We start from the raw sequence: 27,997 nt of genomic DNA on the forward strand, positions 1-27,997 counted from the left end.
TGGATGCCTCTGGCACTGCAACCAGGTCTATGGCCACAGCAGTCACTACAAGAAGAACATTTTGATTGCAGTCATCCCAAAAGAGGATCAGGCCACTATTGAAGACCTGCCTTTCGAAGGCCGTGACCTTTTAAATTCAGGAACTGATGAAGCACTTCACACTCTGACGGACTGCAGGACAATGCCTTGGTGTCTAGCTCTCTACACACCATCACAGAAAGGGAAGCACACCAGAACTGAGTCAGTCTCCAGTCAGAGGCCTCCCTTTCCTTCTATGAGTACCAACAAAGGGCTCCTGCTTTTTCTAGGAGAAGACCTTGCTTCCAGAAGGAGAGGGGCAGTCCTTCTACAGTGACAGCACGCTCATCTTTGGCAGAGAGCTCGCAGGTTTGATGCTGTGGTCAAGAGTCCTCGACCAGTGAAAGATGATCTTCACCCCTTCTATACTCCCCTTGGCACCCACCTTTCATTTTTTGCGGATGCCTGGGTTGCAATTCCCACCAAGCACTGGCTCTTAGAAATCATCTGTAAAGGATATTCCGTATATCATCAGTCTATGTCAACTCCCTGTCAGGAGTTCTTGTTTTAATAATTATTGGTTCACTTGGAATTTGTAGTTTTTGTGCCCTTTTTAAAAAACAAACAAACAAACAAGTGCATCTGTATTTCAGGTGCTCATTGCACCTGATATTTCCACCATAAACAATAAGTAGGTGAGCCATAAATATATGCGGGTCTGATTCACATTTACAATACTGGCAGTGTAAATGGGCCTTAGTGGAAATGAGACTTAGGACAATGTAGTGAATCACAGAATCCTAGAATCAAAGAGCCAGATTCTGCTCTTACACCAGTGTAAATCCATAGTAACTCCCCTGACCTTAATGGAATTACTGTGTTGTAAAACTAGTGTGAAATCAGAATAAGGCCCCTAGTAATTAGATTTGAAGGACCTTCCGTATTGGGCTTAAAAATCAAATATAGTCTCCAATTTTGTGCCTTTAATTTTGTGATTCAGGAGAAGGACAGATACCTTTGACACTTTGCTTAGGTTTTAATTTTTGGTTCCCAGGTTTCCATTTTTGTGCTTTTCTTTACAAGGAGTAGACTCAGTTTGGGCCTCATCCAGTGCCCAATAAGAATCTTTCCTTGGCCTTCAATGGACTTTGGATTCGGCCCTTTGTACTTGAAGGAAAGACAAAATAGCTAGTCTAATAGAATGGCTCTGATTGTTTCTAACTAAGCAAATGAAAAACAGTAGATTATATAATGTAAAGCAAACACACTGCACAGTGATTAAACTCTGTACCTCATCAAAAGATCAACAGAGTATTTAATGAACCAGTACATCCAAAACCCATTAAAAGAGACTTTTTAAAAAAGCAGTATGATTTGTTTTCCTTTGGTTTACATCAACTATTTCTGTCTTTTTAAAAGGGAACAATCTTAATTGGAAAGCTGACTTTTATTCCTTCATTGGCAAAAGTCTGACTCCAAGTCAGAAGACTACAGCAAGTCCCACACCTCAAGTCCATGGCTACGCAGACCACATAGATAGAAACAACTGTGTGACACTCACCCCTCTATCTTCCTTCGTGCACTGCTTTCTAAACCAATAGAGAGAAACGTAAGGAGGGATTTAAAGCTTAAGATGCACTAAGAGGATACTTCTGAAAGAAGGAGAAGAAAATCACTAGAAAATGAGTAGCGATTTGTTTGCCTTCCTAATTGCTTACTGCAGTGCCAATTTATAGGTCTCATAAACCACCTGGGAGACTTGAGCCATTCCTTGTTTTCAGCTCTGGTAAGGATAGAGATTTCAGTAAATGCTCTCAGTCTTTACACAATGAGGTTCTTTTCTTCAGCCCACAATTCAAGCATCTCTGCGTTTTTTCCATCTATTTTGTAGTCAAAGGAATAGTGAAAATAGAGAATATTTTAAGCATAAAATAGTCTATGAGAAATGCACAGCTATTGGCTAATTGTTTACAATTTATGGGGGCAAAACCCTCAAAGAAATAATCATAAATGTGAGTAACATAAAGATTCTTTGCAGGTTTTACAGATAAGAAATTATATTTAGGGGCATAGTCTTGCTGGTATTGTAAAGAAACAGGGAACTAACTGCAAACTAGCAGGGCCGACGAGGCGGGGGAAGCCGGTACAAATTACCGGGGCCCGGCGGTCTGGAAGGGGGCCCCGGGCCCAGCTTCCCACCCCTCTCGTCAGCCCTGTTTAGCCGGTCCGCCCTTGCTGGGGGGCCCCCAAAAAATTTTTCACCGGGGCCCGAACCCGCTCTCGGGGGCCCTGCAAACTAGTAGTTTGAACGGGGGGAAAGGAAGAAGTACAGTATAAGTATAAGTTACTGTAGGAGCCAGTTTGTCTCCTGTGGTGCTTGAGATGAAGAGGGTCTCAGATGTGAGCAATGAATAATTCTACCCAGCAACATATTTGTTCATAGAGTCCTGGCATCCTCTAACTTTAGGATCAACTGGTAATTTTGTTAATTAGCTTGCTTCTTCTAGATCGTGAGCAGAGTTAGGCCAATGTTGTGTGCTTTTGGAAATCCCACCCTGAAAAACTGTTCTGTTAGGAATGTGATCACAGAAGACATTTTAGGAGGGGTAGCATTGGGAAGAACTAAACCCAGAGTTCGCTCTGGCTCTGCACAGTGTGCTTTCATTAACTTGTAGTGTGAAGCATTTGTCATGTGCTGGGTTCAGAGCACTTTGGTTTGATACAGCTTGACTAGGAGATTGGGAGCAGGTGTCATGTCAGAAAATATATGGGGCAACAAAAATATATACACTCACATTAAAAGATGAGACAGCTGCAAAGCCACTGTGTCAAGCCACAAACTCCTGGTGAGTTTAACTCTTTGTGTTAAGTGCAAAATATTTAAATTCCGTCAGCCACAATGCTGATTCTGACAGATATTAGGGTGGTTATTTATTACCATAATTTGTGTTACGAGGCCAAGGTTTCTCCTTTAGATGGTGTGACGCCTAGCTCAGGGCCAAATACTGTCGCCAGTGCACTGTCTGAATAGCTGGGGCGTGTACTTGGGTCCGTGAAGAGTGTCTCCATGGCCACTACTGTGTCTAGGGCTGCCTTTGTGGTTGCATCATGACCCTTCCATGGGTGGATTGATCAGAGGATCCATTGGTGTATTAGCTGACCCCACCTTGCCCACTCTGTCAGCCATCCATGCTTCTCCCAGTAGTCAGTGCACGGGGCATCACTGCAGAGATCTGCTCCGTGTCATGCAGGAGATGCTGTTCTCACGGGTGGACTCTGGTGTTACTGCTCTGCCCTGTGTAATGGCACTGTGACTCCTTTGTTACTGCTGTGGAAGGATGGGAAGGTTGACCCCACAGCTGTAACTTGCTCTGCAACGTTGTCTTTGATTACCGTTTTAACAAGACACATTTAATTAAATACAAGTGTTATATAATCAGGGCCGACTTTAGGACCCACGGGGCCCAATTCGAATACCTGGCGGCAGTCCAGGACTTCGGCGGCACTTTGGCGGTGGGGGGTCCGCTCCGCATCTTCTGCGGCACTGAAGGATCCCCCGCCGCCGAAATGCCGCCGAAGACCCCGGAGCGGACCGCCACCGGGTGAGTAAAAAAAATTTAAAAGGCGCCTATGGCGCGGGGCCCTCTTAGGCGTGGGCGCGGGGCCCGATTCCGGGGAATCGGGGGAATCAGCCTAAAGCCAGCCCTGTATATAATGCTGCTCCTGGTACAGTGTGTCGTTTACCTGACTGAGCAGAACTCCTTAGAGGGAAGGATTATAGTCTTGTGAGATGAAGCCCGGATTGCAGGAGGGTTGGAATTGCTTTGGAGTAAAAGCAAAGCCTTTCACCTCTGGTTTCAAACACAGCTGAGGTTCACAGTAGCTGAAAGTTGTTGCCACCCAGTAGCTGTTTGGTATCCTTTGAGTGTTGTGGGCTCAGTCCATTTCCTCGTGGAAAAACGTCCACTTCACAAAAACTACCATCACAAGCAGCGATAATCGGCAATCCCTGCAAATAGGTGAGAACCCACTGGCCATGGAGACTACGATACACTCTTTTCCCTGGAGGTAGTTCCTTCGGGTCAGGGTTCAGGCACACTGGTATAGCAACACGAGCCAGCTTCTACAACCACCAGGGCTGTACCTATTCCAGGTCATTTAGGTGTATTACAGTAGTGCCTAGAGAGCCTCAGCTGAAATGGGGCCCCATTGTGCTAGGTGCTGTACATACATATAGGATAAGAGAGTCCCTGCCCCCAAGAGCTTATATTTTAAATAGACAAGGGAGACAAAGTACATAAAATTACCTTCATGTTATGAATGGGGTCACAGAGAGATTACGTGCTTTCACCAAGGTTACACAGGGAATTTGACAGAGCTGGGAAGAGAACTGAGCTCTCTTGTGTCTCATTCCAGTATCATAGCTACCCCACTGCCTCTCCCTCTGCCTCTCCCAGACAGCTATTCTGTGGGGAAACAGAGGACTTAAATAGCTAATTCTGTCAATCCAGACTCTTCCACCACCACTACATTCACCTGAGGGAGCAGCGGGGGAGAGAACATGCCCTTAAGATTGTTGTAGCATATTACATCATAATTAGATAACACTGGAATCAGAAAAGAGTGAGGGGTGATAAATGTCACAATTAATTTTAACCATGGAAGCATGACATTTCAAGAGGATGCTCTGTCTGTCTTTGTAATTTTCCAAGGCCTTCATAGCAGTTCAGAAAGGAAACCAGAAAACTATAGTGGAAAAGGCAAACTGACTTTTAAAATTTCTAGCAATGATGTGTTTTAACTATATGATTGATGGACCCTTTTATTCTTTTCATTTATTTACATAACACTATTTAAACACTGCCACAGTGATTAATCACTTTGCACTTTTTCTCCTTGAATTAACTAATTGAATAATTAATTTGCTATTGAATTAAATACATTCAATGGTAAAAACATGATAAAAAGTGCACGTGGGCATGATGGCATCTCTCCTGTGCGCCATTTGTATAAGGGGTACAGTTTGTACATTGGGGATAGTAGTCATCCCTGAAGTGAATACAAAGAAGTATTGTGACTCACTCCCAGTGTTTCTACTAGCATTATAAACTGTGAGAGCACTTTATGAATAACAGAGTCTAGAATGAATTCAGCAATGTTTCACTCTCTAACCATCTATTATGCATACTGAGCCAAGTTCTGCCCCCAGATACACATAATTCCCATTGAAACCCACCCACGATATTTACTTTTAAAGATGAAAGCACTTCTGTTACTGTCGTAGAGGACTCTCTGTAGCATGGATAAGAATGCAAATACCCTTCCCACAGGAATGGAAGAGAACGAAGAAGTGTGTAACTTGAAGGGGAAGGGACACTTGGAGACAATAGCATTAGGATTGTTGCGCTGTGATTGTAACCATCACTTTTATCAAAATGATGATCAGAAACGCTTTCCCTGCATTTGCTATTGTATAAACCCCTCTCAACATGATGATTCTCGGTATTGTCTTCACTTTTGGAGACAATAACCTCTGGAGTTAGAATGTGATATATGGGCCAGATCCAAAGCCCTTAGAAGTCAGTGTAAAGACTCTCATTAACCCCCAGGAGCTTTGGATCTAGCTCTAAATGCTTTGAATGGGTGGATGGAAACTTTGAGTCAATATTTCTGTTAGCTTTTGTTCAGTTTAATAAAGGAACACAGCTGGGTATATACTTTTTTTTTTTTTTTTTTTTTTGACAGAACAAGCTACATTCTGCCCTCAGATACATGACCCTCCTTAGTGAAATCCATTGATTTTTGCAGTGTGTTAATGTGTTATCTCCAGCGGTAAGAATTTGCCCCATGCTCTCATGTTTCTGGAAAGAACTTTGGTCACAAAATGTTTTTAATTTCATAGCATGACGAGAATTAAAGGCAGATGACTGCCTCAAGTACACGAGGGCACCAACTTGTACTTTCTCTTCCTCCGTTCCACCAATAACATTTTCCAGGCTGCTGGTTGACTTGAGATGACTGCATCATGGCTTCCTGGCACTCATTGTATGAGCTGAAATCTCTTACACAAGAAACCTAATTGATATGACTTACAACAGAGAATAAAGGAAGAGGAGGAAGCAGTGGTGGTGCTAGCCCATTGGGGGCCCTAAGCAGGAATATTTTTGTGGGCCTCCCCACACATACAATACTAAAACAGGCAAATTCTTATGAAAATAATAATAATAACAAGTAAATTGAGGGCCCCCTTGAGATGTTTGCAGCCCTAAGCAATTGCTTAGTCTGCTTAGGCCTAGCATTGGCTCTGGGAGAAAGCACAGGGCAAGGACTAGTTAATATAAAACAGTATCATATTTTTGTGGCTGACTGAGATGCATAAGTCCTTCTGTCCACCCCAATGCACCTTGTGATTTTGCTAAGCTTCCCATTTTCACTACAGCAAAGAGAAAATATTATAGGGTTTTTACTCAGTCCGATGTTCCCCAAAGAAGTATGCTATCTGGTACCTAATATACACAATGCTATATTTCTGCAGGTGAGTATATATGTTAGTCACTTTTATATGGGGGTTAAACTGAGTGACTGATATTATTATTGTAACTGAACACTAATATTCTTATTTCAACAGGATTTTTCATTAAAAGAAAAATTTGTCAGTAGCTCAGAAAGTCAATATATGATTAGAGTGACGGAAATTATTTGCTGTGTAGAAATTATCAGACAATTTAGCCTTTTGCTCTGTTTGCAAATCAGCTACAAACTGATCCGGATTCCGGTGAATACATTTGTTTATCCTAACTATCTACAGAATAGTTTTGACAAGCCATTTTCAGCCTATCTGTTGTTCGCAAACTGCTTTCTTAGACTGTTTGCTCTTTGGGATTGGCCAACTATGGCTTTGTCTTCACTGATAAAAAAAAAAAGTGTGTTCTTTGCATCAAGATTTTACATCATAGTGGAGATAAGACGCAAGTAATCTTTAGCCATGACGTAGCTGGTTAGCTAGTCAAGGTCAGCCCGACGCCCTTCCCACCTGGGGTTTAGCTCGACTAGCTATATCGAGGTCAAAACTCCTGTGCCTTGTCTCCACTAGGATTGTCCATTGAGATAGCTAACTCTCGATATAAAACCACACTTTTTTGTACAGTGAAGACAAAGCCTAAGTCCCATGGCACTTTTTCTGCTCCCTGATGGAATGAATGAAACATTTTAAACAGGAGACTAGCAAATGAGGAAAAGTGTTATATTATTTGTGTTCATGCATAAATACCTTTATTCACAAAGGCTTGTATGAAGAGCAGCTATTCCCCAAACATTTATGTGAACAAAAGAAATGTGTGTGAACATTTGCAAATCATGAATAAGAAGGGATCTAAATGCGGTAAAGGCAAACGTAGGTTCAGAATCCAAATGAATATCCATGAATATTGTTTCTGCCATGTCTAGCGGTATATTATAAGCTCTTTGGGGGCAGGGAGCATCTTTTTCTTTTAGCACAGTGGGGTCCTGGTCCATAACTGGAGCTTCTAGGTGCTACTGCAATACTACTAATAATTAATAATAGTAGCTGTAGCTAAAGAGTCATCATCACATTCTCCTCCTCCATCACCAGGAGATGTCATTGTTTCCATGAGGAATGAGTCATTTGCCATTACTTATGTCCAAATGTTTTTGAACTCACTGAACCCAAAATTGATTCATGAAAGATCTTCCATCAAGAACTCAGTGGCAGAAACCAGCGTAATCCATTGAGGTCAATCTGAAACTGGCCTGTACAGTTTAATAATCTTTTTTAAAGCAACTCAGTCATGTACAGAGTGAACTTTGATTTACTTGTAAACCCCTTGCCTAGCAGTGGTTTGGGGTTCCCTGACAATGTAGTTGAGAAATGTGTATGTGCTATGCTAGGGTTGTAAACAATGAGCCGGGGAAACCATCCCCGGATCACTGCTGATCTATCTTACTAATGTAATTACAGGACAGAGAAAGAGAGGAAAAATGGCAGATGATAGGAAGGATGAAGCCAAGGCACCGCACTGGACTTCAAGTCAACTAACAGAGGCTTCTTCACACCCGCATTCCCCTGAAATTAAGGAGCAAGCTGGTGCAGGTGCCGGACTGGTCAGAAGTGCCAATGGATTTCCATACAGAGAGGATGAGGAAGCAGGATATGGTGAACGCGGGCAACAGGGCACATACTCTAGAACCAAAGAGAATGGGATCAATGGAGAGCTATCCACAGGAGACAGAGAAACAGCAGGTGACAAAGCCAGACTCCGGCCCACCCTCCCTTTCTCCTATAATATCTTGCTTTGAGGTCACTTTGGTCTGAAGGTGAACACATTGCGTTTTCCCACGTGTGCAGTGCGAGCTCTCAGAGGGCAAAGCCCTGGTGTTTGCTTTTTATAAGTACTTCCTTTGCTATCCTTTTAATTGCTCCACTGCAAAAAAGAGACTTGTAACATAAAACTTTGGGCTTTGATGGGGTAGCCCAAACCCTTCATGACAGGGACCATGTTTTTTTCATCTGTGTAGGTACCGTGCTCACCATAGCAGAACCCTGATCCTAATTCAGGACAGCTGGCAATACGCTAATATAAACATTAAATAATATATGACATTGGGCCTGGTTTCTGACTGGTGAAAGTCAGGTGTAAACCCCAAGGAGCTCCATGGATATTCTGGTGTAGGGGAGATGAGAGTCAGGCCTATTGTGATATCATGAAGCAAAAAAACCCAATCAGTTGCTGTGTGATAATGCTCCCCTTTTCCTAGGGGAAATCCTGAAGTCTTTTCTCAGGGTCAGATTCTGCCAGCATTCCATTGAGTAGTATCTTACTGAAATCAGTGAGATTACTCATGGAGAAAGGGACTACTCACATTAGTAAGGGTGCCATACTCTGGCCCTCTGTGTTTTTTCTGACTTTATACAGGCATATCTCCCGTTGCAATCATTGGGAGTGTCATTGGTGTGTAAATTGGATAAAGACTTTAGGATTCGGCCTGATGAAAAAAAATCTGATTGTATCAAAATTAATGAAATATCCAAGACGGGCATCTTATTTTAGAAGCAAACAGCAATCCTTCCTTTGCAAAACTCACAGTTTAAGCCCTAAATGCACAATGCAAGGGAATTTCTCTCTTTTACGGGCACTGCTGCCCTCAATGCATCCATCCATGCATGCTAAGAAGATCATTTTAGTACCATTTACTGGCTGTTGACAGCACTTTATGCCACCCATAATTGCTCAGCAATTGGACAGTTTTTAATCTCCAGACCCTAAAGTAGTTTCATAAGCGATTGTGCTGGAAATGATAGGTCTGTTAAAAATATATAGATTTAAATGTTGAAAGATTATCCTTGTGGTTAGCAACAACTCAAAAGCCCAGCGATAAAGTAAACCTGATGTGCAAGCACTAGTGCAGACATGTTCTTGGTTGTCCTTTGGGTAGAAGGATCCCTTTCCCTTCCCAGTAATCTAACTTCCTTCTATACTTAGCGACAAATAGTCATATGTAGTCAGGGCCGGATTTCCAGTTAGGCACAGTAGACACGTGTCTAGGGGTGCCTGCGTTCTAGGGGTGCCTGACCTCTCTAAAACTGTGTGCAACACAAAGGTCAGCTGTAGGCAGGGGGGACACTAAAGATGCTGTGCCTAGGGGTGCGTAAGGTGAAAAATCTGTCCCTGTACATAATGCTTTTTTAATCACCCACACTCTCCACTCATATTTTATTATTATATTGTATGCTTGGCACTTTACAACAAGTACTAGAGAAAGGATGGTCCAGTGGTTACAGAGCTAGCCTGGGACACAGAATTGTAAAAATGTAGGGCTGGAAGGGACCTCAAAATGTCCTCTACTCCAGCTCCCTGCACTGAGGCAGGTCGATGATCCCTGACAGGTGTTTGTCGAACCTGTTCTTAAAAACCTCCAGTGATGGGGATTCCACAACCTCCCTTGGAAGCCGGTTCCAGTGCTTAACCATCCTCATAGTTGGATAGTTTTTCCTAAGATCTAACCTAAATCTCCCTTGCTGCAAGTTAAGCTGATTATTTGTTGTCCTACCCTTGGTGAACATGGAGAACAATTAATCATCAGCCCTTTATAACAACACTATACCTATTTGAAGGCTGTTGTCAAAGGCTCTCTCAGTCTTCTCTTCTGTAGGCTAAACATGCCATATTCTTTCAGCCTTTCCTGATAGGTCATGTTTTCTTGGGAGGTCACGGTTCAGTTCCCTGCTCTGCCATAGACTCCCTGTGTGACCTGGGGGAAGTCACTTAATTTCTCTGGGCCTCAGTTCCCCATCTGTACAATGGGGATAATACCATTGCCCTACCTCACTGGAGGGTTGTGAGGATAAATACAACGCTACAGTGATGGGAGCCATATAAGTACCTAAGATAGGCCTTATAATCTACTTGTACAGTGTCCAGATGGGGAATGAGATGGGATGAGGCTCTGGCAGTGCAGAGCAGCAAACATCTTGCTAATTCCGTAATTTCTCTTATATTTTAGGTAATGCTTTCAGAGGCAAGGGGTTGGCCAATAAGGCATTTAAAGTTGAAGCAGTGTAGTCCAATGGCGGGGGCATTAGACTAGGGGGTCGGAGACCGGGGTTCAAGTCTTGGCTCTGCCACTAATCTGTGTGAGGTTGGCTGGGCCTCTTTACTTCCCTGCACCTCTATTTACCCTCCCACGCTTTGTCTATCTAGGTATTTACTTTGCAAGCTCTCTGAGGCAGGGACTGACTCTTGTTACATGTATCTACAATTTCTAGCACAACGGAGCCCTGAGCTCAGTCAGGCCTTCTAGGTGCTACTTTAATACCAAGAATTAATAATAACCTAAAATACAACACACTTCTAAGAACTTATAGTTGAAAGTGCACAGGGAGGCAAGGTAAAGCAATATAATTAAACCAAACTGGGGCTTCAAATTTATTTATCGTGTTTTATTCTGGGGCAACCACAGTAACACATACCAGAAGAAACCCTGGCTGTGCTGTCTTCGTGCTGTAGTCTATAAGTATAGGACAAAAAATACCTGAATGGAAGCATGAGTACAAACAGGACCTCTCTTCTGGTCACTAGACACTTGCCTAATCCTTTCTGATAAGAGCTCAGTTCCATTTTAAGGCTTTCAGCCTAACTAGGCTCACCTGCCTCTGATTAACTCAGGTGCCAGTAAGAAATTGAGATGTAGACCCCAAACACCCGTGACACTGCCTGGCGTGGTGTGGCCTCCCTCTGCCATGGCTCTCCTCCACTCCCCCCCATCACAGAGCTCATGCTGTAAAACTCAAGGGCTGAGAGGAAAGCCAGCATTAGAGGTAGTCAGCTCAGACAAAGGCACCTTCCCCAACTCTGAAACTGAAGGGGGAAATAACCGTTATCACTGAAGCATGTATAATACCTCACCGCAAGTGACATTCTTAGGGTTGCGCCGTTAAAATGTACTGTTGTGTCTCTCTTTCAGCATCTGCATAAGATTCACTGAGCCTGACCTCAATTTTGGAATCCCCTGTGTCAGCCTGTTGCAGTGGCTTTGACTAATCTCCCTTGGTATCGTACTGGTAATGGCTGAGTTACAGAGCAGGATCTTTGTCCCCCTTGTAAATGGAAACACAATCAATGGAGGGGAATTTCAGTGAGGGTACTGCAGCGGGGTAGACTCGGGGCCTGATCTTGCCCCCCATTTAAGTCAGTGGCATAAGACTGAGTGGGGCAGGATCCAGCTTTAAGCTTGTGGAATAGTCCTTAGAAAGTCATTCTTGGTGTCGTTTTGTTGTATAAAGTGTAAGGAAGGGCAGTAGCATAGCAGATTCCTTGTATATAAAAGTGTCCACTTCGGCCTTCTTTCTTTTCTCCCATTTAACATGTGCTTCATTGATACTGTATAGTGCTTATTTTGTAATCAGAAAGTCATGCAATACTAAGCTACATCTACACTACAGCCGGGATCAACATTCTGAGATTGATCCACCGGTGGTCGATTTAGTGGGTCTAGTGAAGACCCTCCAAATTGACAGCAGATCGCTCTCCAGTCGACCCCTGTACTCTACCCCTGACGAAAAGAGTAAGGTAAATCGACAGGACCCCCCGCAGTGTAGACCCCGCAGTAACTCAACCTAAGACGTGTCGACTCCAGCTACGTTATTCATGTAGCTGGAGTTGCGTAGCGTAGGTCGACTTACCGCTGTAATGTAGACATAGCCTTAAAAAGTCTACGTATATTAGATCTGTACAGATACCTTTATCAACCAAATTTGTAATCTAAAGAAAGAATGAAATCAGGCTTGGTTGGCAAGCTGCCTTGTTGAGAGGAGAGATCATGATGATGAGATACTGTGAGAACAGTACTGTGAAAGTCAGATGTTCTGGCACTCCAAGAGCACCAATTACCCCACTCGTAGCCAGCACAGAGTGCAAGTGTTGGCAGTGATATTTTATGAATTATTTCTATAAAATGAATGTATTCTTTCATTATCAGTTATTGAGAATAGAATAGATCCAGAGATCCCTGATTTATATATATTCCTGGAACACCCAAAATACTCATATAAATCAGTAAGTGTGTGTGTGTGTGCACACACACCCCATTAATTTCAATGAATATATTGGGTGCTCCAGGAAATATATTGGGCGCTCCAGGAATACAGGATCAGAACTGTAGCTCTCATGAAGCCAACTGTTGTTATGTGAAATATGTGTTCTAAAGGGAGTATTACTGTATAAACTTTATAAATATGTACTTCACTGTTGAGTGGACTGACTTCAGTGGGCTTTGAATCAGTATCTGCACAGTCCTGAATAATCTTGGAGTGTCTTCTCCCAGCATGCACTTGACTCATTGTAAAATCTGCGATAGTAGCACTTTGGTCACTGAAAAGTCCTGGTCAGGAATTTGGAAGGGATAGCTCTGGAATCCTATCGATGCCTCACAACACCTTCAGTAGGTTATTAATTCAAAATCCAACACATATTTAACTTGCAAAGGACTTTAAATGATCAGGCTTGTTTAGTATGTTTAAAATGTATTTGTTATTGAATTTCTTTTGTATTCAGTAATGTGATGACTAATCTGGCCAATTTATATAATTGGAGGTAAAAATAGCTGGATTCATTGTAAAATCTTTTCCTTATAAGCCGTTTTAATGTGTCGTTATGTATAATGACTCAGTTAATTGAGCTCTTTCTTCATGATATACCTAAAGTAGGGCTATAACGTAGGGGGTTTGGATTGCTAATGTAATTACCTGATGAATTACTTTTTAACAACTTGAGAGAGTTCCCGGAATGACATTATCAGAGCCACAGGATAGTGGCCTGGGCCGGGGTACTTTGTTGTCTTATCCCATGTCAGAGAAGAAATGGCTGTTGCCAATGTGCCGAATGCTGGTCCTGACAGACTGACAAACATGAAGTGCTTCATTGATCTGCACAACCCCTTAATATTCGGGGAGAGGACAGGCTGCTGAAAAATTACAGCAGAGACCATAGCCCAACAGTGAAACAAGTGACTAGCCCAGCCTCCCTCTCCAGAGAATATAAATCCACCGGAGAGGTGTATGGGAGGGAGTACATGATAGATGGTTGGGCTCTGCGGTGGGGGGTTTCTGGTGTTTTGGTGGGGCCCAGAGATTGGTAACATATGGGCAGTAGGTGACACAGGAGGAGAAGGGGAAATTGGGGAGGTAACGGGAGGGAGTGAACTTGGGGGTCGAGCGGAGAGTGAGGCTGAACGGAAGGATTGGGAGGGATACAGGGCCTGTGGGAAGGGAATGGAGAGATGAGCATAAAAGAAAGGGAGAGAGAAAGAGTTTGGTGGCAGAGCGAGGGGGCAAGGAAGAGGCAGAAAACAGAAGAGACACACGCAGAAAGGAAGTAGTGACAGTAAAAAGAAAGTGATGAAATAACATCTGCCCTGCTAGAAACAATGAGCACTGCCTCAGGGGAGCTAATTCAGGGCAGTGAGGGGAGAATGGCCTGAAAAGAAACCTGGGGAGAAGCAAGTCCTGTTACCCTCTGAATTCACGTACTTCCTGATTGGGCTGTTCATTTTATAGAGCGGTTAATCGTGATCACTGCTGCATGGAGACATTTAAGAAATATGTTTACAAAACTCCTCCCTGACCCATTAGTCTGTAAACAGGCATTAACTCTCTCCAGAGAAGCAGCTGGGATCCTGCACCGAAGGGCCGTCCTGGAACAGTTACTAAATCTGAGGAATAGAAGCAGTGTGTACCTGCAAGTTGGCTTTGAGACTCATTTCCCAAGGAGAGAGACGGTGATCGAGAGCACGCTCACGCCCACTTTAACCACCATACAGTATCACACGGACAAAGCCCCCCGATCCATACTACTGTTTTCCTGCACACTGCCCTCGGTTGCTTAGGCTTCACAATTCACAGATGTCAGGCCTCCTGGCTAAGGAGTCTGGCCAGGGCTGGTCTCATCCCCAACCCCCACGGAAAGGCACCCGTAGCCATTTCAGCATTCTAAGGGCGCGCTGCCCCTGGCAGCGAATACACCATGCCGGGAATCAAAGCTGGGTCTCCCCCAGGGCAGCACTCCATGGCTACATCTACACAGCCTGCAGCAGCAAGCCTCCCAGCCCATCAATGGACTCAGTCTCCCGGGGTTCACGCTATCATTCTAAAAACAGCTGTGTAGATGCTCAAAAGCTTGTATACTCAGCCACTTTTACAGCTGTCGTGGGCTGTGTAGACATACCTGTGAGGACACTGAACCACCGGTCTGCCTGGTAATACTGTACTCCTGGGGTCAGAAAGAATATCACAGCAATAAAACTAAGTAACGTACAATGTAGGTTCTTATGTCTGTGTCTGGCCCCTGCACTCCCTCCTTATAAACACCGTAATCTTCCTCCAGGCAATGCTGAGAGACCGCACTGCCACGTGGAGTCTGAGCCCAGTCAAGTGGAGCAATTGTGCGCAATTGCTTGTGCTGACTCTGCAGCACGGGGGGTGATTCAGAGACTTGCTCAAGTTCACTAGCACTTAGTACTCAGCTGGGGCCTGACCCAACTCCCACTGAAAACCAGTGAGGAAACCTTCCATTGACTTTAATGGGAGCTGGACCAGGCCAGCAGCCCCAAAGAGAGCCAGAGCACCCTCTCCCCACTTTGACTCTGGCACATCTGCAAACCTGCTTCCAAAAGCTGCTGCATTTGTCAAGCCTAATTGGGAGAGTCTGGGGACTGAACTGCAGCCTCATGAGCACAGTAGGATGTGTATACCAACTTCCCTCGCACTGAAATTGCTTCAGCCTGGTAATCAATTTGTCCTTGATACATTCATACTTTTTTCCCTCTGATCCCTTCCCTAATTTAATCTTCCTTTCTCCTACCCTGTCTCTCTCTCACTCTCTGACATGCACACACACTAATCATGATACTTCCACAGCACCAGCAAGCAAGCAAACGGGGCTTTTGTTGGCATCAGCCTTCTGCCCTCCAGGGGAGCTTAGACAGTGGGAGTTGATGATTTTGGCAGTCCCGACATTACTGCAGCATTTCTCCTCTTCATTCAGCTATTCACACTGCACCACAGCCCTTGCAGTTTTGAAGCTGACATAGTGTTAATAGAATTAAAACAGCATCTTCAGGCTCCAGCCGGAGTTGTATAATATCTGGCATGCGGGGGGGGACCTCCCTGCCTTTTGTTTCAACTGTGCATTTTCAGTTGGAATACATTTAGAACAAAGTACAAGAGGTAGGAGAAGCAAATGAAACAGCTCGGAAGAAGGAAAATCAGTGAGATCTAAAGATAAATCTGATTTTTGTGTTTACTCCCTTTCATTCATTATTTTTAAAAAGCTCAAAGAATACTTCTTATCGTTTCATTGGTAAGTCCCACAGGGACGAAGCTTTAATTAAGCATGCCAGTCTCTCTCCTTTTCCCCAGGAAATTGTGATAGTAATTACTATACACCATGCATCTTGCTTGCTGATAGACACTAGCAAACATACATTGCATTTCACAGATCTGAAATTCATGCACTGCATGTTAGAAGTAACATGAATCTCATTCTCTGTGACATCTTGTCTGAATATATCAGACGTGATCAAATTATGTTGTTGGAGAAGGCATAGACAGAAGTTTTCGAGTACAAGCTCTTTGGGGCATTCCTTGGGAAATACTTTTCCCCATTCTCTGTTAAGACTCTTGTATAGCCCCTCCTCAGTGGTTCATTTGGAGGAGACTGGGAATGAGGCCAGGGTAATTCTCCCTCCCACCTTCTAAAATAGCTGTCCCCTAGTTCTGTTTGTTTAATAACTGCTGCAAATGCATTTGCCCTTGCCTCGGTCTTTTTCTGTGGCTTTCATGATCATTTGTTAAGTTTGGTAAGATGTTCAATCCTCACCCGTGTTTGGTTTTCCCCCTCCCTCTGAGGAATTTCATAAATCAGTCACTGTCTCTTTTAGTATTTAGGGAGCTGTATTTTAACTCTTTGCCACCCCTTTTCATTACAGAGTGCCGTTTTTAAGATCATGTCTCTTCTCTGAGCTGACAAGGTTGCCATGCTGCCTGGATGCTGACTCTTCGTCTGCTTCAATGTATAGAAAAGCGGTGAAGCAGATTTTCGAAAGTCCTCAGCCAGACTTTTAGAAGGGGTTCAGCTCCCATCTAGGCACCCACATGAAATGTCCAGATTTGCAAAAGAGCTATTGAGAGCAGCGAGAGCCGCTGTGTGATGAATGTCTGCTTATTTAGGTTCCTAAATGGGAGCTGAACTCTTTGGAAAATCTGGCCCCAATGTAGGTAATGACACTTCTGAAAAGTCTGTCCCTGAATGCCTAAGGGAAGGATTTTCAAAAGCTCTTAAGTGACTTAGGAGCACAAATACTTTTATGGCTGGGATTTCCAAAGATGCCTGAGGGAGTTAGGCATCCATTGCAATTCACCTGTCAATCATCTAATGCCATAAAACGCCTTTTAACATTCCAGCCTATGCTTCTAATCATTCAGGCACTTTTGACAATCCCGTCCTACACCAGCCTTCGTAGACTAACTCCACGGAAGTTACAGTCACATACCTCAAGGCTGAATCTGGCTGGAAGAGACAACGAATGAGTTGTATTGGTTAAATAAATAAATAAATTGGCCCCATTTATTATTTTAATTAGTTGTAATGTGTTCTTTCTTATCATGTTAGCATAATAAGAGAACCAGGAATAAATAGCTAAGATTCTTTCAGGATGGAGATGTGAGCTGAATACAACTCCGTAGTCATGACAACAAGAGGGCTAACTTGTTGCCGTTGATGTTCCCAGATAACATCATCAGTAATGGCATTGGAGAGCCCATTGATATAACAACTAGAATAGCAAGGCTGACATGTGGCTGAAAAATCTTTGACAACATATCATTCCAACCATGCTCTTAATGCATGATGTATCCTAAAACCTGTATTCACTGAAACGGCCTTTTAAAAATTTCTAATGATGCTCTTATCATTCTGGTATAGCCAGCTTCTACTGTGAGGGATGTGAAATTGACAGATCGCTGCTGCTTTTGATTCTGTGCTTCATCCTTCACTTCTTGCGTGAAGAAGGAATATCCTGTCCATTAAAGTACACTCAACGAAGAGGCAGACCCTGGCTATAGTCACTACGGTGGGCTGATTTGTATATTGCTGATAATCCCCATCCTCCCTCCTTGGACAGAACTTTGCCTTCCAGTGTTACTGCCTCTGTCCCACATTAGTGGCTGGTCTAGTAGGAGTTTTGAGACTCTCTCCTCATTATGTGCAATGGGCCAATCTGCTTCCGCCATTACTAGAGTATCAGAAGTAGTATGATTGATATTACAGTAGTGTCTTGAGGCTTTAATCAAGGTCAGGGCTCATTGTGCTAGGAGCTGTACAAACACATAGCAACAGACAGTCCCTGCCCTGAAGAGTTTAATCTAGGTAGACAAGACCGACAAAGGATGGGAGGGGATATTGCAGCACAGAGAGGTGAAGGGACTTGCCCAAGCTCACACAGCAGTAGTGGCAGCACCAGAAATAGATTCCAGGCTCCCAGCGCTCCATTTGCCAGGTCACCCTGCCCCTCCACAAGAGGTGTCTCTCTAGCTCTGTCTCTTGCAACTGTCTTGCTCATCCTCTGAGGCCAACAGCAGAGCTCCTTAGTGGTGCCAAGAGCATTTGTACTGTGAATAGCTACCTGTCTCCCTCCTCAAACCCCTCTGCTCGTCACCTGAGTTCAAATGACCAAGGAGCAGTAGAGCTGACGATGCTCTTACTCAGCATCTCCTGTGCAGGGCATACTGCCAAGTCACTTGCATAAAGAAGGCTGAGAATTTTATAATGATTATTTTTAAGTTGTATCACAGCAGCAGCCAGGGCCTAGTCAGAGATGCCCTTTGTGCTACGTGCCACAAAACACATAGGAAAATACCATCTCCCACCCTGAACTTGCAATCTAAGTTAGGGCAAGATACACAACAGGAGGGGAAGGGGAAAGGGCACAAGGGTACCAGAAATTAGAAAAAGTAATTATATAAACCAGCCGTGGCGCTGATTCAGGAAAGCAACCCTAATCCAGAAGGGCACGTAAGCATGTGCTCAGCTTTAACTATGTGGTTAAGTCCCTTTGGAGTCAAAGTTAAGCAGGTGTTTAAATGCCCTTCCTGAGTCGGGGCCATGTGCATAAGTTGGTGGTGAACAAAATGTCATCTCAGCCTATTATGGCCATTTTAGCTTATTTAGCATTCGCAACATGCCGCTGAGAGAAGCTGAGGCTGGAGCGACTTGTCAGTTCTCCATCAGACGTTGCTAAATTGATCGCTGCCTGTGGCTCCAAACGACACAGCTGGCTCAAGCAGGAAAGATAGCTGTCATGACACACCCTCACTCCCACTGTACCAAAGGCAGTGTCTTTTGTTTCTCTCATTCAAGCAGAACGAAACCTGTTTGCTTGGCAGCATGGCAAAAACGCAGGCATGCATTACAAAGTTCAGTGGGGAGGGATGATGGCAAGGGGTCTTTAGATTATCATTAAACTTCATTATCATCTTGGTCCATGCTAGGGTATAATCTCCCATCCAAGTGCAGATCTGAGGCCAGAGGATTTGTCTGATGGTCAATTAAACAAGCATAAAGCTTTGCTTTGCAGTGGTTCTGACAGTTCTTGTTGTAATCGGAGTTAAAATAGCTAGGTGGGTGAAATTTTGCAGGTTTTCCTTTATGACTCCTTCCAAAGAAGCAGGCAAATTCATCCCTGGAGTAACTCCACTGGCTGACTGTGCCCCAAGAGGGTTTAGTGTATATTGCTTACCTCATTTTAAAGTTTCCGTGTCCTTTGCTAGCAGCCTCAGGCAGTTATGAGCTTTGTGGTCCCTGAGGATCCTGGTGCAGGGAAGCTCTGCCAATGTTTACCACCACCCCTGGGCAGGGCATTAACCGAGTCACCTATATTAATTTCAAATCACTTTCTCTCATTTTCATTTTATGGTAACTAATGTCTGTGGTTTTGATGCTCTATTCATTCACTGCTAACCACAACCGCAAACCCAAATGCAGGACACTGTGACTTAGACCAGCCTCTCTCCAGCACAGCCAGCTGCACATACTCCCCCTCCCCCCAGCCCAGATATGTGTCTAGTTAAATGCAGGTACACCGTGGCATGCAAAGATTAAATATATGCCTATTCATACAAAGCAAGATATGCTCCCTAATCTCCCAAGCAAAGAGGGCTGCCATCAAATCATTTAAAAAATAACAAGTCACATAAACAAGCTGCTGTTGCATCTAAGAATGCTGGGGGGTGCAGATTTTCTCTTCCACGTTGCCATGCCAACATCTCAGTGCACTGTCTGAGATTTCTTTTTAAGCTCCGCTGAGAGCAAGTATGTAGTCTGGGAGCTTATTTAGCATTCAGAAGTGGACCCGCTGCAAGCTGCACAGCCTCTCTGCAAAGGTTCTGAGCTAGATTCAGACTGTCTGACAAAGGAAGTGAGAATCTTTGTAGACGTTTGCTTCTCAAGGTTAGGGGAGTCAGGGTAGATAGGGAGAGACATTGGGTAAGTATGGCCATTGACTCCCTGTGTGACCTCGAGCAAGTCACTTAAACCTCTCTGTGCTTTGGTTTCCCATCTGTAAAATGATAATAAGGGCATTTTCCTCTCAGAGTTGTTATGAGGCTAGGTTAGCTGTGTTTGTAAAGCACATTCAGATCAGGCACTGCAGAAATGCAAAGTCTCGATTTATGTATTATTATTCCAGGCATGTGTTGCATAGAATATGCCAAAAGAACTGTCAGGTGCAAGGAATTGTTTGTTGACGTGCACAAAATCAAGACACCAGGCCACAATTGTGTAGATCAGATTGTGTGAATGAACCTCCTCCTATCTTTGGAAACACACTTAGTGAAAACTTGAAAGCTATCTGCTGGGCAGGCAACCACACAGAGGGTATGGAAAGTGAGCATGAGATATCATTATCTCTAAGAAAGAAAACCTGATAACTGCTTTCAGAAAGTCATTTTCACTTGGCACTGAGTAGATTCAATACTTTACAGAAATCAATTTCACTCAGAGCCAGTGTATATTTTAGTGGGGTGGGGGTGGGGGGAGGAAACGGGTCACATTTCATTCCTTGAAACTAATTCATGCCAGTACATGATCACTTTGGTGCAGTTTTCAAGTACAGTGCTGTCTAAAGTGTTGATAAAACTAACTTCAAGCTCCTGCTCCCATACAGTGCATGCTTCTAAACAGAAACATTACTAAAGAACAGCAATTTCTGCTGCCTGTACCATGGAGAGGTGCTGGTAGAGCTGACGTATCGAAACTGTTTTCATAAGCGTGTGTTAGACTGTACGCTAGAGACGGGGCCAGTTCACCCACAATGATTGCATCATGTCAGGGCTGAGCCCAATGCAATGGTGCCTATGCTAACTGCTGGTCAGCTGTAATGTTAGGAGAAACCAGGCAGGAGAAACTGTTCTAGTCTCTTGGTACAATCCCCCCTTTTTATTTAAATATACATTGATATTTTAGTTGGTTATCATGTCAGCCCCTCACTCTTTTCTTTTCCTCTCAGTTTTCTCTCTCTCTAATAATAATTATTGGAGATATCCCATCTCCTAGAACTGGAAGGGACCTTGAAAGGTCATCAAGTCCAGCACCCTGCCTTCACTAGTAGGACCAAGTACTGATTTTGCCCCAGATCCCCAAGTGCCCCCCTCAAGGATTAAACTCACAACCCTGGGTTTAGCAGGCCAATGCTCAAACCACTGAGCTACCCCTCCCCCCCCCCTTCCTCCCTTATCACCTGTTACTCCCTGCTTTCTATCCTGGGGCTTTCATAGCTCTTCCTCATTCCTTTTCCCCTCTGTCAACATTCAAAATGTCCCTCTAGGTCAGCATCTCCCACTGCTCACAATGAACCAAATCCTGGTCCCAGTAAACTCCACTGTACAGAGCCCTCCTAGACACCATGGAGATGGAAACTAGTGCAAATCCTGGCTGTGTGGAAGAAACGGTTCTGCCCGGGAGGCATGAAGAGGTGCTTAGATTTGGCACCAAGGAGTGTGTTTCTTGCACCTCCCCTTATGGAATCGATGCAAATCTCCTTCTTGCCCTGTAACGGTGCGGGACTCACCCCTGCGACACCTCCTGCTGGTCGTTGGGAATTAGCTCTTTTTCCAGCTCCGGGAAGCCCTCTGCACGCTGGTTTCCCGCTGGTCCTCGTGTCCCTCCCGGACCCCGGCTCCCCTTTACCTGGGGGCTGCCCCCTGGCAATATCCCCACCAGTCTCTATGGGTCTCCCCTCTCTGGGAAACCCCCAACCCTCTAATCCCCACCTTGCCTCAGTTTGGGCTACTGCCAGTCATCACCAAGCCCCCGCTCCCTGGCAGACTGCAGTGTAAAAGCCACTCATCATAGGCAAGGGGGTTCAGACCTGCTGCCTTCCTCTGCCTCCCAGTACCTGTATGGGCCTTGGACCAGGCCCTGCAGTCTGGGGAGTTGCCAGCCTGGAGCTCCCCTGGCTCTCCCCAGCCCTGCTTCACTCCTAGTGCCCTTTCCGCAGGCAGCCAGGCCCTGCTCTCCCAGCCTGGAGAGAGGCTTCTTTTGGGCCTCTGGCTCACAGCCTTTTTATACAGGCCAGCTGTGGCCTGACTGGGACATGGCCCAGCTGCGGCCACTTCCCCCATCAGCCCAGCTTAGCAGCTCTGAGCCACAACTTTCTCCCAGGGCTGACTTTAACCCTTTTCCCGCTGGAGTGCGGGGAGCCGCCCCACTACATGCCCCTATCCACACTGGACCTGGACCTCTTCAGGATCAATCAACTGTGTGTGAAGCTAGTTACATGCTGTCTGAGGTTTATATGCTACAGACTGTCAGATTAAACAAACTCAGAATTTGACCCAATGTTGCTTTTATTATTGCCTTGGCATATAGTTTTAAATCAAAGAGATTGACTGATAACCCATTTCCCCTTCATTTGCCATACAGGATCCTCTTTATTGAATCAGGATCATAAATTATTTCTCATGGTCCCTTTACATTGGTTTTAATCTTCTCTGATCCTTTTTTATTTAGGGATGGGCGTTGATTGTACTAAGCCGCGGGCTGGGAAACGGCATTGTAAATAGTCAGGGATCAATCTGGGTCAGGGATAATGACCTAGCAGGGCATACTCCTTAATGAGTCCAGTCTCGTGTGGATAGTGCCAGCACAGAGAGACAGTACAGAAAATATGAACAGGACAGAAACCTCAGAAGGGAGAAGAATTGCTCTAAAACAAACTCAACTCCTTTTGACTTTGGATTCTTCCATGGGATTCCAATCGTTTGTATGCAAAATTCTGATGGAATCTGCTCTGCTGGATCTACCCTCTGTGCATGCGTATAAATATGCAACATCATTCCTTGCAATCAGTAAGAGAAGGACGTCTGCCTTAATGCAGTTAGGGTAGTACTTTGGGAATTAATGCTCAGAGCCGATTAGCTGTGCAGCTGGTGCTGCATTGCAGGGCTAGTTGCTTAAGCAGTGTCTGACTGGTAGTGTGAGCCTTAAGGGGAAAAGGGCATTCTACTACTGCATTTACATGTTACCGTACCTCTAATGGGAAGTGTCAGAATTATGCTGCATTGACAGAAAATGATTTTCAGTCACTGAAACAAGGGATAACAATAAACCATGTGTGCTGGGCATTAATGTCAATGTTACCTTTTAACCTAAATGCAAGATGGTTTGTGTGGCATTCTTTTATATATTTTTTTTTTAAAAGCTTGCAGGAAACAACGTGAAATGTAATTAAATTATCTATGCAGGATAGTGAAATGGAACTTTAAGGGTCAAATAGTCTGCTCAGGTAAATGGCTGCAAGTCCAGTGACTTCAATGGCAGTTCATCCATTTGCATCAGCAGACAGTTTGGCCCTAGAAATCTGTTTATTTAAATAAATTAAAATTCACTGAGGTTCAGAAAAGTAAGTGTAAAAGCAAGACGTTGGTTTCCCATATTTAATCTCCTTCAATGGATTAAATATCAAATTCTGTATCAGATTTGCTGTTTTGAAGTCAAAGCATTTTTTCCTTTGTGATTACTGAAGGCTGGTCTTTGTATAGAAAAATGTAGCTGTTTTCTTATATATTAATGACACCTTTAGCTAGCGTGAATCAACATAGTTCTATTGAAGTCCACGGAACTGTGCTGATTTGCACTTGCTGAGGGTCTGGCACAAAGTGTTTTTGGTATCACGCTTCAGCTGGAAATTGTGTTGATGATGCATCAGACAGAGTAGCATACAGCTTGTTTTTCCTGCATTCATATTGGCTCTGGAGTGCTGGCAATAGTAAAAATTTTGTTGCAGACAGTAAAGTTAAGAAGATATGACTCAGAAGATACAGGGAGCAAAATATGTACAATAATGAGCAGCCATTTTTAAAGCATCACTTTATTTAACTTTTATTTGACCTTTGTATTTTAAGGAGATGGTAAAGGAACTAACCCTGTGATGTTCTGGTTTGCAGCCAATAGACAACGTTCTGGGGGCGTTTGATTAATGAACATACATTGTGTGTGTTTGGGGAGATGGGAGGCGTGGTTAATTAAAGCTTTTCAAGATGGTTCCTGGCACACAGGATGAGTGGTCTTTTGTGTATTTGGCCACTTGTGTGCCTTCAGATTTGGAGTTTCTGCTGTACAATCTTAAAATAACTGTTAAAAGAGTCTGACTGATCAGGGAAACACACAGTAAGGGCAGTGAAGCTGAAACACACACTGAGGAGAGCCAATAGAAGACGATGGAACCAAACCAAGGAGAACTGTGATCACAAGGAGTTCAAGTTGAATGAGAGGGCAACTCACTTGAGAGCAGAATTGGAGACCTAGAATTGAAGAAGTATAACTGGTGAGAAAGAAAGGAAGGGAGATTCTGATATAGGAGGTGGGATGAACTAAACAACAGAACAAAAGAGTGGAAGTGGAACCAGGAGTGGAGCCAGGATATATATAAGAGAGAGAAAGGGAAGAAGTGGCTGGTGAAAAGCAGACAGTGGGAAAGGAGATAGGGTGTGGGAGATGGAGAGGTGGGCAGGAACAGACTAAAGAAGAATGTGACTTCAGGAAAGGAGATCAGTAGACCAGGAGATGAATCTAGCAAGAGAGACAGACAGAAAGTCTGAGACTTTGGGGAGAATGGAGGAGATTTTACCAGAATGATTAATTAGGTTTTTAGGCATTGATCCCACATATTAAGATTATTGAGATCATAAGGAGAGAAAGTTAAGGTCAAGATTCTTTCTTCAGGGAATCAAAGTCTGTCAGCCTCAGGAAGTAAACTTCAAGGCATCCAATAAAACCCCTTGATACTTTCACCGAAGTCAATTGCAAAATATTTAATTTATCGATAAGGGCCAAGAACTCTGAAGAGCAGCGTAATTCATGTCGACACCTCCATCAAATGCGAGACACAATATCATCCTTTTATAAATGCTATATTGTATGAAAATTGTTACATTGTTACATCAATGTCTAAACCATGTGATGGGCAGTATCCCACACAGTCTAACCCAAAAGGGCTGGTTCTCCACCAGGTTCATCTTGCAAATAAAGTCAAAAGCCTTGGAGAAGTCATCCAGTGCCTCCCATTAAATACTGTAAAATAAAACATGGGGTGCAAAAAAGATTCACCATTGCCCTGCACCTTGTGCCGTCAAATAGTTAAAGTGTTGATAATGGAGGGGAGGTTTGTTGTGGTGCTGTTTATTAAAAAAAAAAAAAAAGTTCTGGCTTGGGAGGCTAACTTGAAATCCTACATTCCCATTATTTGCCTTTCACATCCTCCTGCCAATTATTGTGGATGTTACTGATATCAAAATCAAGGACCTACTTATAGATAAATATTTGCTCCCACTAAATCCATTTGAGAGCAGATATGTGAATTCTGTAAAGTTATGTTAATTTAAAAAAAAATTAAACTTGATCATGTAATATGAGGGAAATGTCTGGTTTTGTGTTGTATGAGTAATTTGTACCCTTTTTGACTGCTACTCTACATTTGTTGTTTCAATATAACATCAGAACAAAGGGGCATATTCTCAGTTGGTGTATCTCAGCATAGCTCCAGTGATTTCCCCAGAGCTATGCCCATTCTATACCAGCTGAGAATATGGCCCATTGTTTTAAAAAAGTAGAAGCAAAAAAGCATTCTTCATCACAAGGTCGGGGAAATAACTCTTCCAGCAATAGGACTAAAATAAACCATGACATTCTAGGATTTTTTTCATAAGCACATTACAGGGGTGTTTCTTTTGTGTGCTCGTCTGGTTGTTGTTTTTATGAGAGTCCTGGACTGGAAGTCAGGAGGCCTGTGTTTTAGTCCTGGATCTGCCATTGATTCTCCAAGTTAGGCAAGTCACTCACTGTAAAATTTTCAGAAGTGGCCACTGGTTTCAAATGCCTTGATTTTTGGGTGCTCAGCTTGAGACGCCGTGTGGCATGGTCTTCAGAGACGCGGAGCACCTGACCTGCTGATTCCGTTGCCTCCGCTTTGAGCGCTGGGTACTCAGCACTAATGAAAATCAGTCCCAAAGTGTCTCTCTCAAAAACTGAGGTGCTCAGAATCATTGGCCTCTTTTGTCCTTAATCTTCCTGTACCTCTGTTCCCTTACCTGTAAAATTGGGGTAGTATTTCTTACCCGTTTTTGTGATCTATGGATGAAAAGGGCTAAGTATTATACACCCAGAGACAAAAGATAAATGGGTAAAAGTGCCCTTTACACGATCTTAACTTTCCTTTTGCTAGCCTGTGGCATAAGACTGGTGAATTCTTAATTTCAATGTTTAATTCTCTCCTTCCTGCCTGTGGCAATTTTTTCCCGATGTCTTCCCTCTGCTGGAGGAGTTGATAGGCTTTCGCTTTTTTCTGTAGAACAGGACATCATCTGTCACATAGCTAATTCCAAATATCACTCGTTTTTGAGGGGGGAAATAGCCTTTAAAATTAATTAGCTGGCAAAACACTTGTGCTAACATCAGTCCTTTTGGGCAAGGCTTGGAGCAGTGACTGCTGAAGAGAGAATGCATGTGAGAGTGGCTTCCTGAAGACCAGGAGGTTAGAGGCAGAAGGACTGCAACTGAAAGGAGAGTCCCTTATTCAGAATTCCAGCAGTGCAGTTAGTCTGTGAGGTTTTTTGAGTGTTGCTTTTTAATCTGAATATACAGGGATGCTGAATTCCCAACAGGACAAAGTCAGTTGTCATAGGAACTGAGCACAGTTGCAGAGATTACTGGAGGAGTGAGGCTGCAGGCACTCCAAAGCCGGAGGAGGAGGAGGAGGCGGGGGATTACATCCCAGGAGGAGCACCCTCTCACTAAACCCATTTACTCTGGGTTATCATAGGGGAGAGGATATTGCCCTTAATGTGGAAAAAAACAAGTGTCTGGAGTCCGATATTTATCCACAGCACACGCAGTCCAGCACGCAGCCACACCCCACTGATATGTCTAACCACTTAGCTCAATGGACCACCCCTCTCGGAAGGAGAGGCTAGTTCAGACTCTACACAGGGTCAGTTCTTGGCTGCTTTGGTGACACTGCAGCCAGGGATGCCCATTAGCATGTCGTGTTTATCATGATGTGGACGCTTGATAACTAGGAAATAGACTGAGGCAGACCCCCCAGTTTATTTGTCACAGGCCACCAAACAGGTAATCACCTCCAATCACCACCGTCTGGGTCAAGACTAAATCAGTGAGTTAAAGGTGAAAGGCCGGTAGCCTATTTCCATCCCCCTGATCCGTCCTCTTCCCTGGTCTGTTGCCTCACTGTGTTTGAAGCCTCAAGGATGATTGAATGCCATGTTGTATTTTCACATATTGCAGGGTCGCTGGATGGAGTTGCAATAACTTATTTTGTAGCCATCAGCTAGCAGGTGAAAACATGGGGCCAGATCTTCAACTGGTTAGATCGGCATCGCTCCTTTCAAGTCAGCAGAGCTAGTCTACTTCACAGCAACTGCGATCTGGCCTGTGATTCCTATTTCCTGTCTGTAAATGCGCCTACCAAAAAAGTCTTTAGGTGAAATCCTGATCTTTTTTCACTGTTTACTCAGGTAAAACTCCCACTGACTTCAGAGGGAGCTCAGCCTGAGTCAAGACTTCAGGCTTAGGCCCTGGGTGGATGTCTAGTAACAAACAGAATAGCTCTCTGGTCTTTAGGCCTTCACTGTAAATTGCAATACAGCAAAATAGGAATTCCACAGGCCCCATTTACATTTCAAATTAGTCATAGACAGCAAATAGTAACTTTTCTTCTTTCCTTATTCAAGGAATTTATTTAGGATGTTTGCTTAGCTGAGAACTGCAAACTACTCAGTGCCTTCATTGTTGACTTATTTCCACCTTGGCAGTAATTAGCGTTGGTTACCTAGGAAACTGTTCTGCACCCTATTGAGATTCTTGACAGGAGCATTCTGTCTGAAATGTTTTGTTTT

The 27,997-nt window shown here is 43.9% G+C and overlaps 1 protein-coding gene across 3 annotated transcripts in view; it reads left to right on the forward strand.

The window, feature by feature from the left end:
- The window catches only part of MAP2 (microtubule associated protein 2), a 319,652-nt gene that overhangs the window by 211,418 nt on the left and 80,237 nt on the right, over positions 1 to 27,997 (forward strand). For all 3 annotated transcript variants that reach the window (XM_026647705.2, XM_026647706.2, XM_026647707.2), the window contains exon 5: positions 7,997 to 8,278. In XM_026647705.2, coding sequence (XP_026503490.1) covers positions 8,017 to 8,278 — 262 coding nt within the window. In that variant the 5' untranslated portion in view covers positions 7,997 to 8,016. The remainder of the gene's footprint in view (positions 1 to 7,996; positions 8,279 to 27,997) is intronic.

This window comes from Terrapene carolina, unplaced genomic scaffold (assembly GCF_002925995.2).
Source record: "Terrapene carolina triunguis isolate 2854851 unplaced genomic scaffold, T_m_triunguis-2.0 Scaffold62, whole genome shotgun sequence".
In the NCBI taxonomy this organism is placed as follows: Eukaryota; Metazoa; Chordata; order Testudines; family Emydidae; genus Terrapene; species Terrapene triunguis.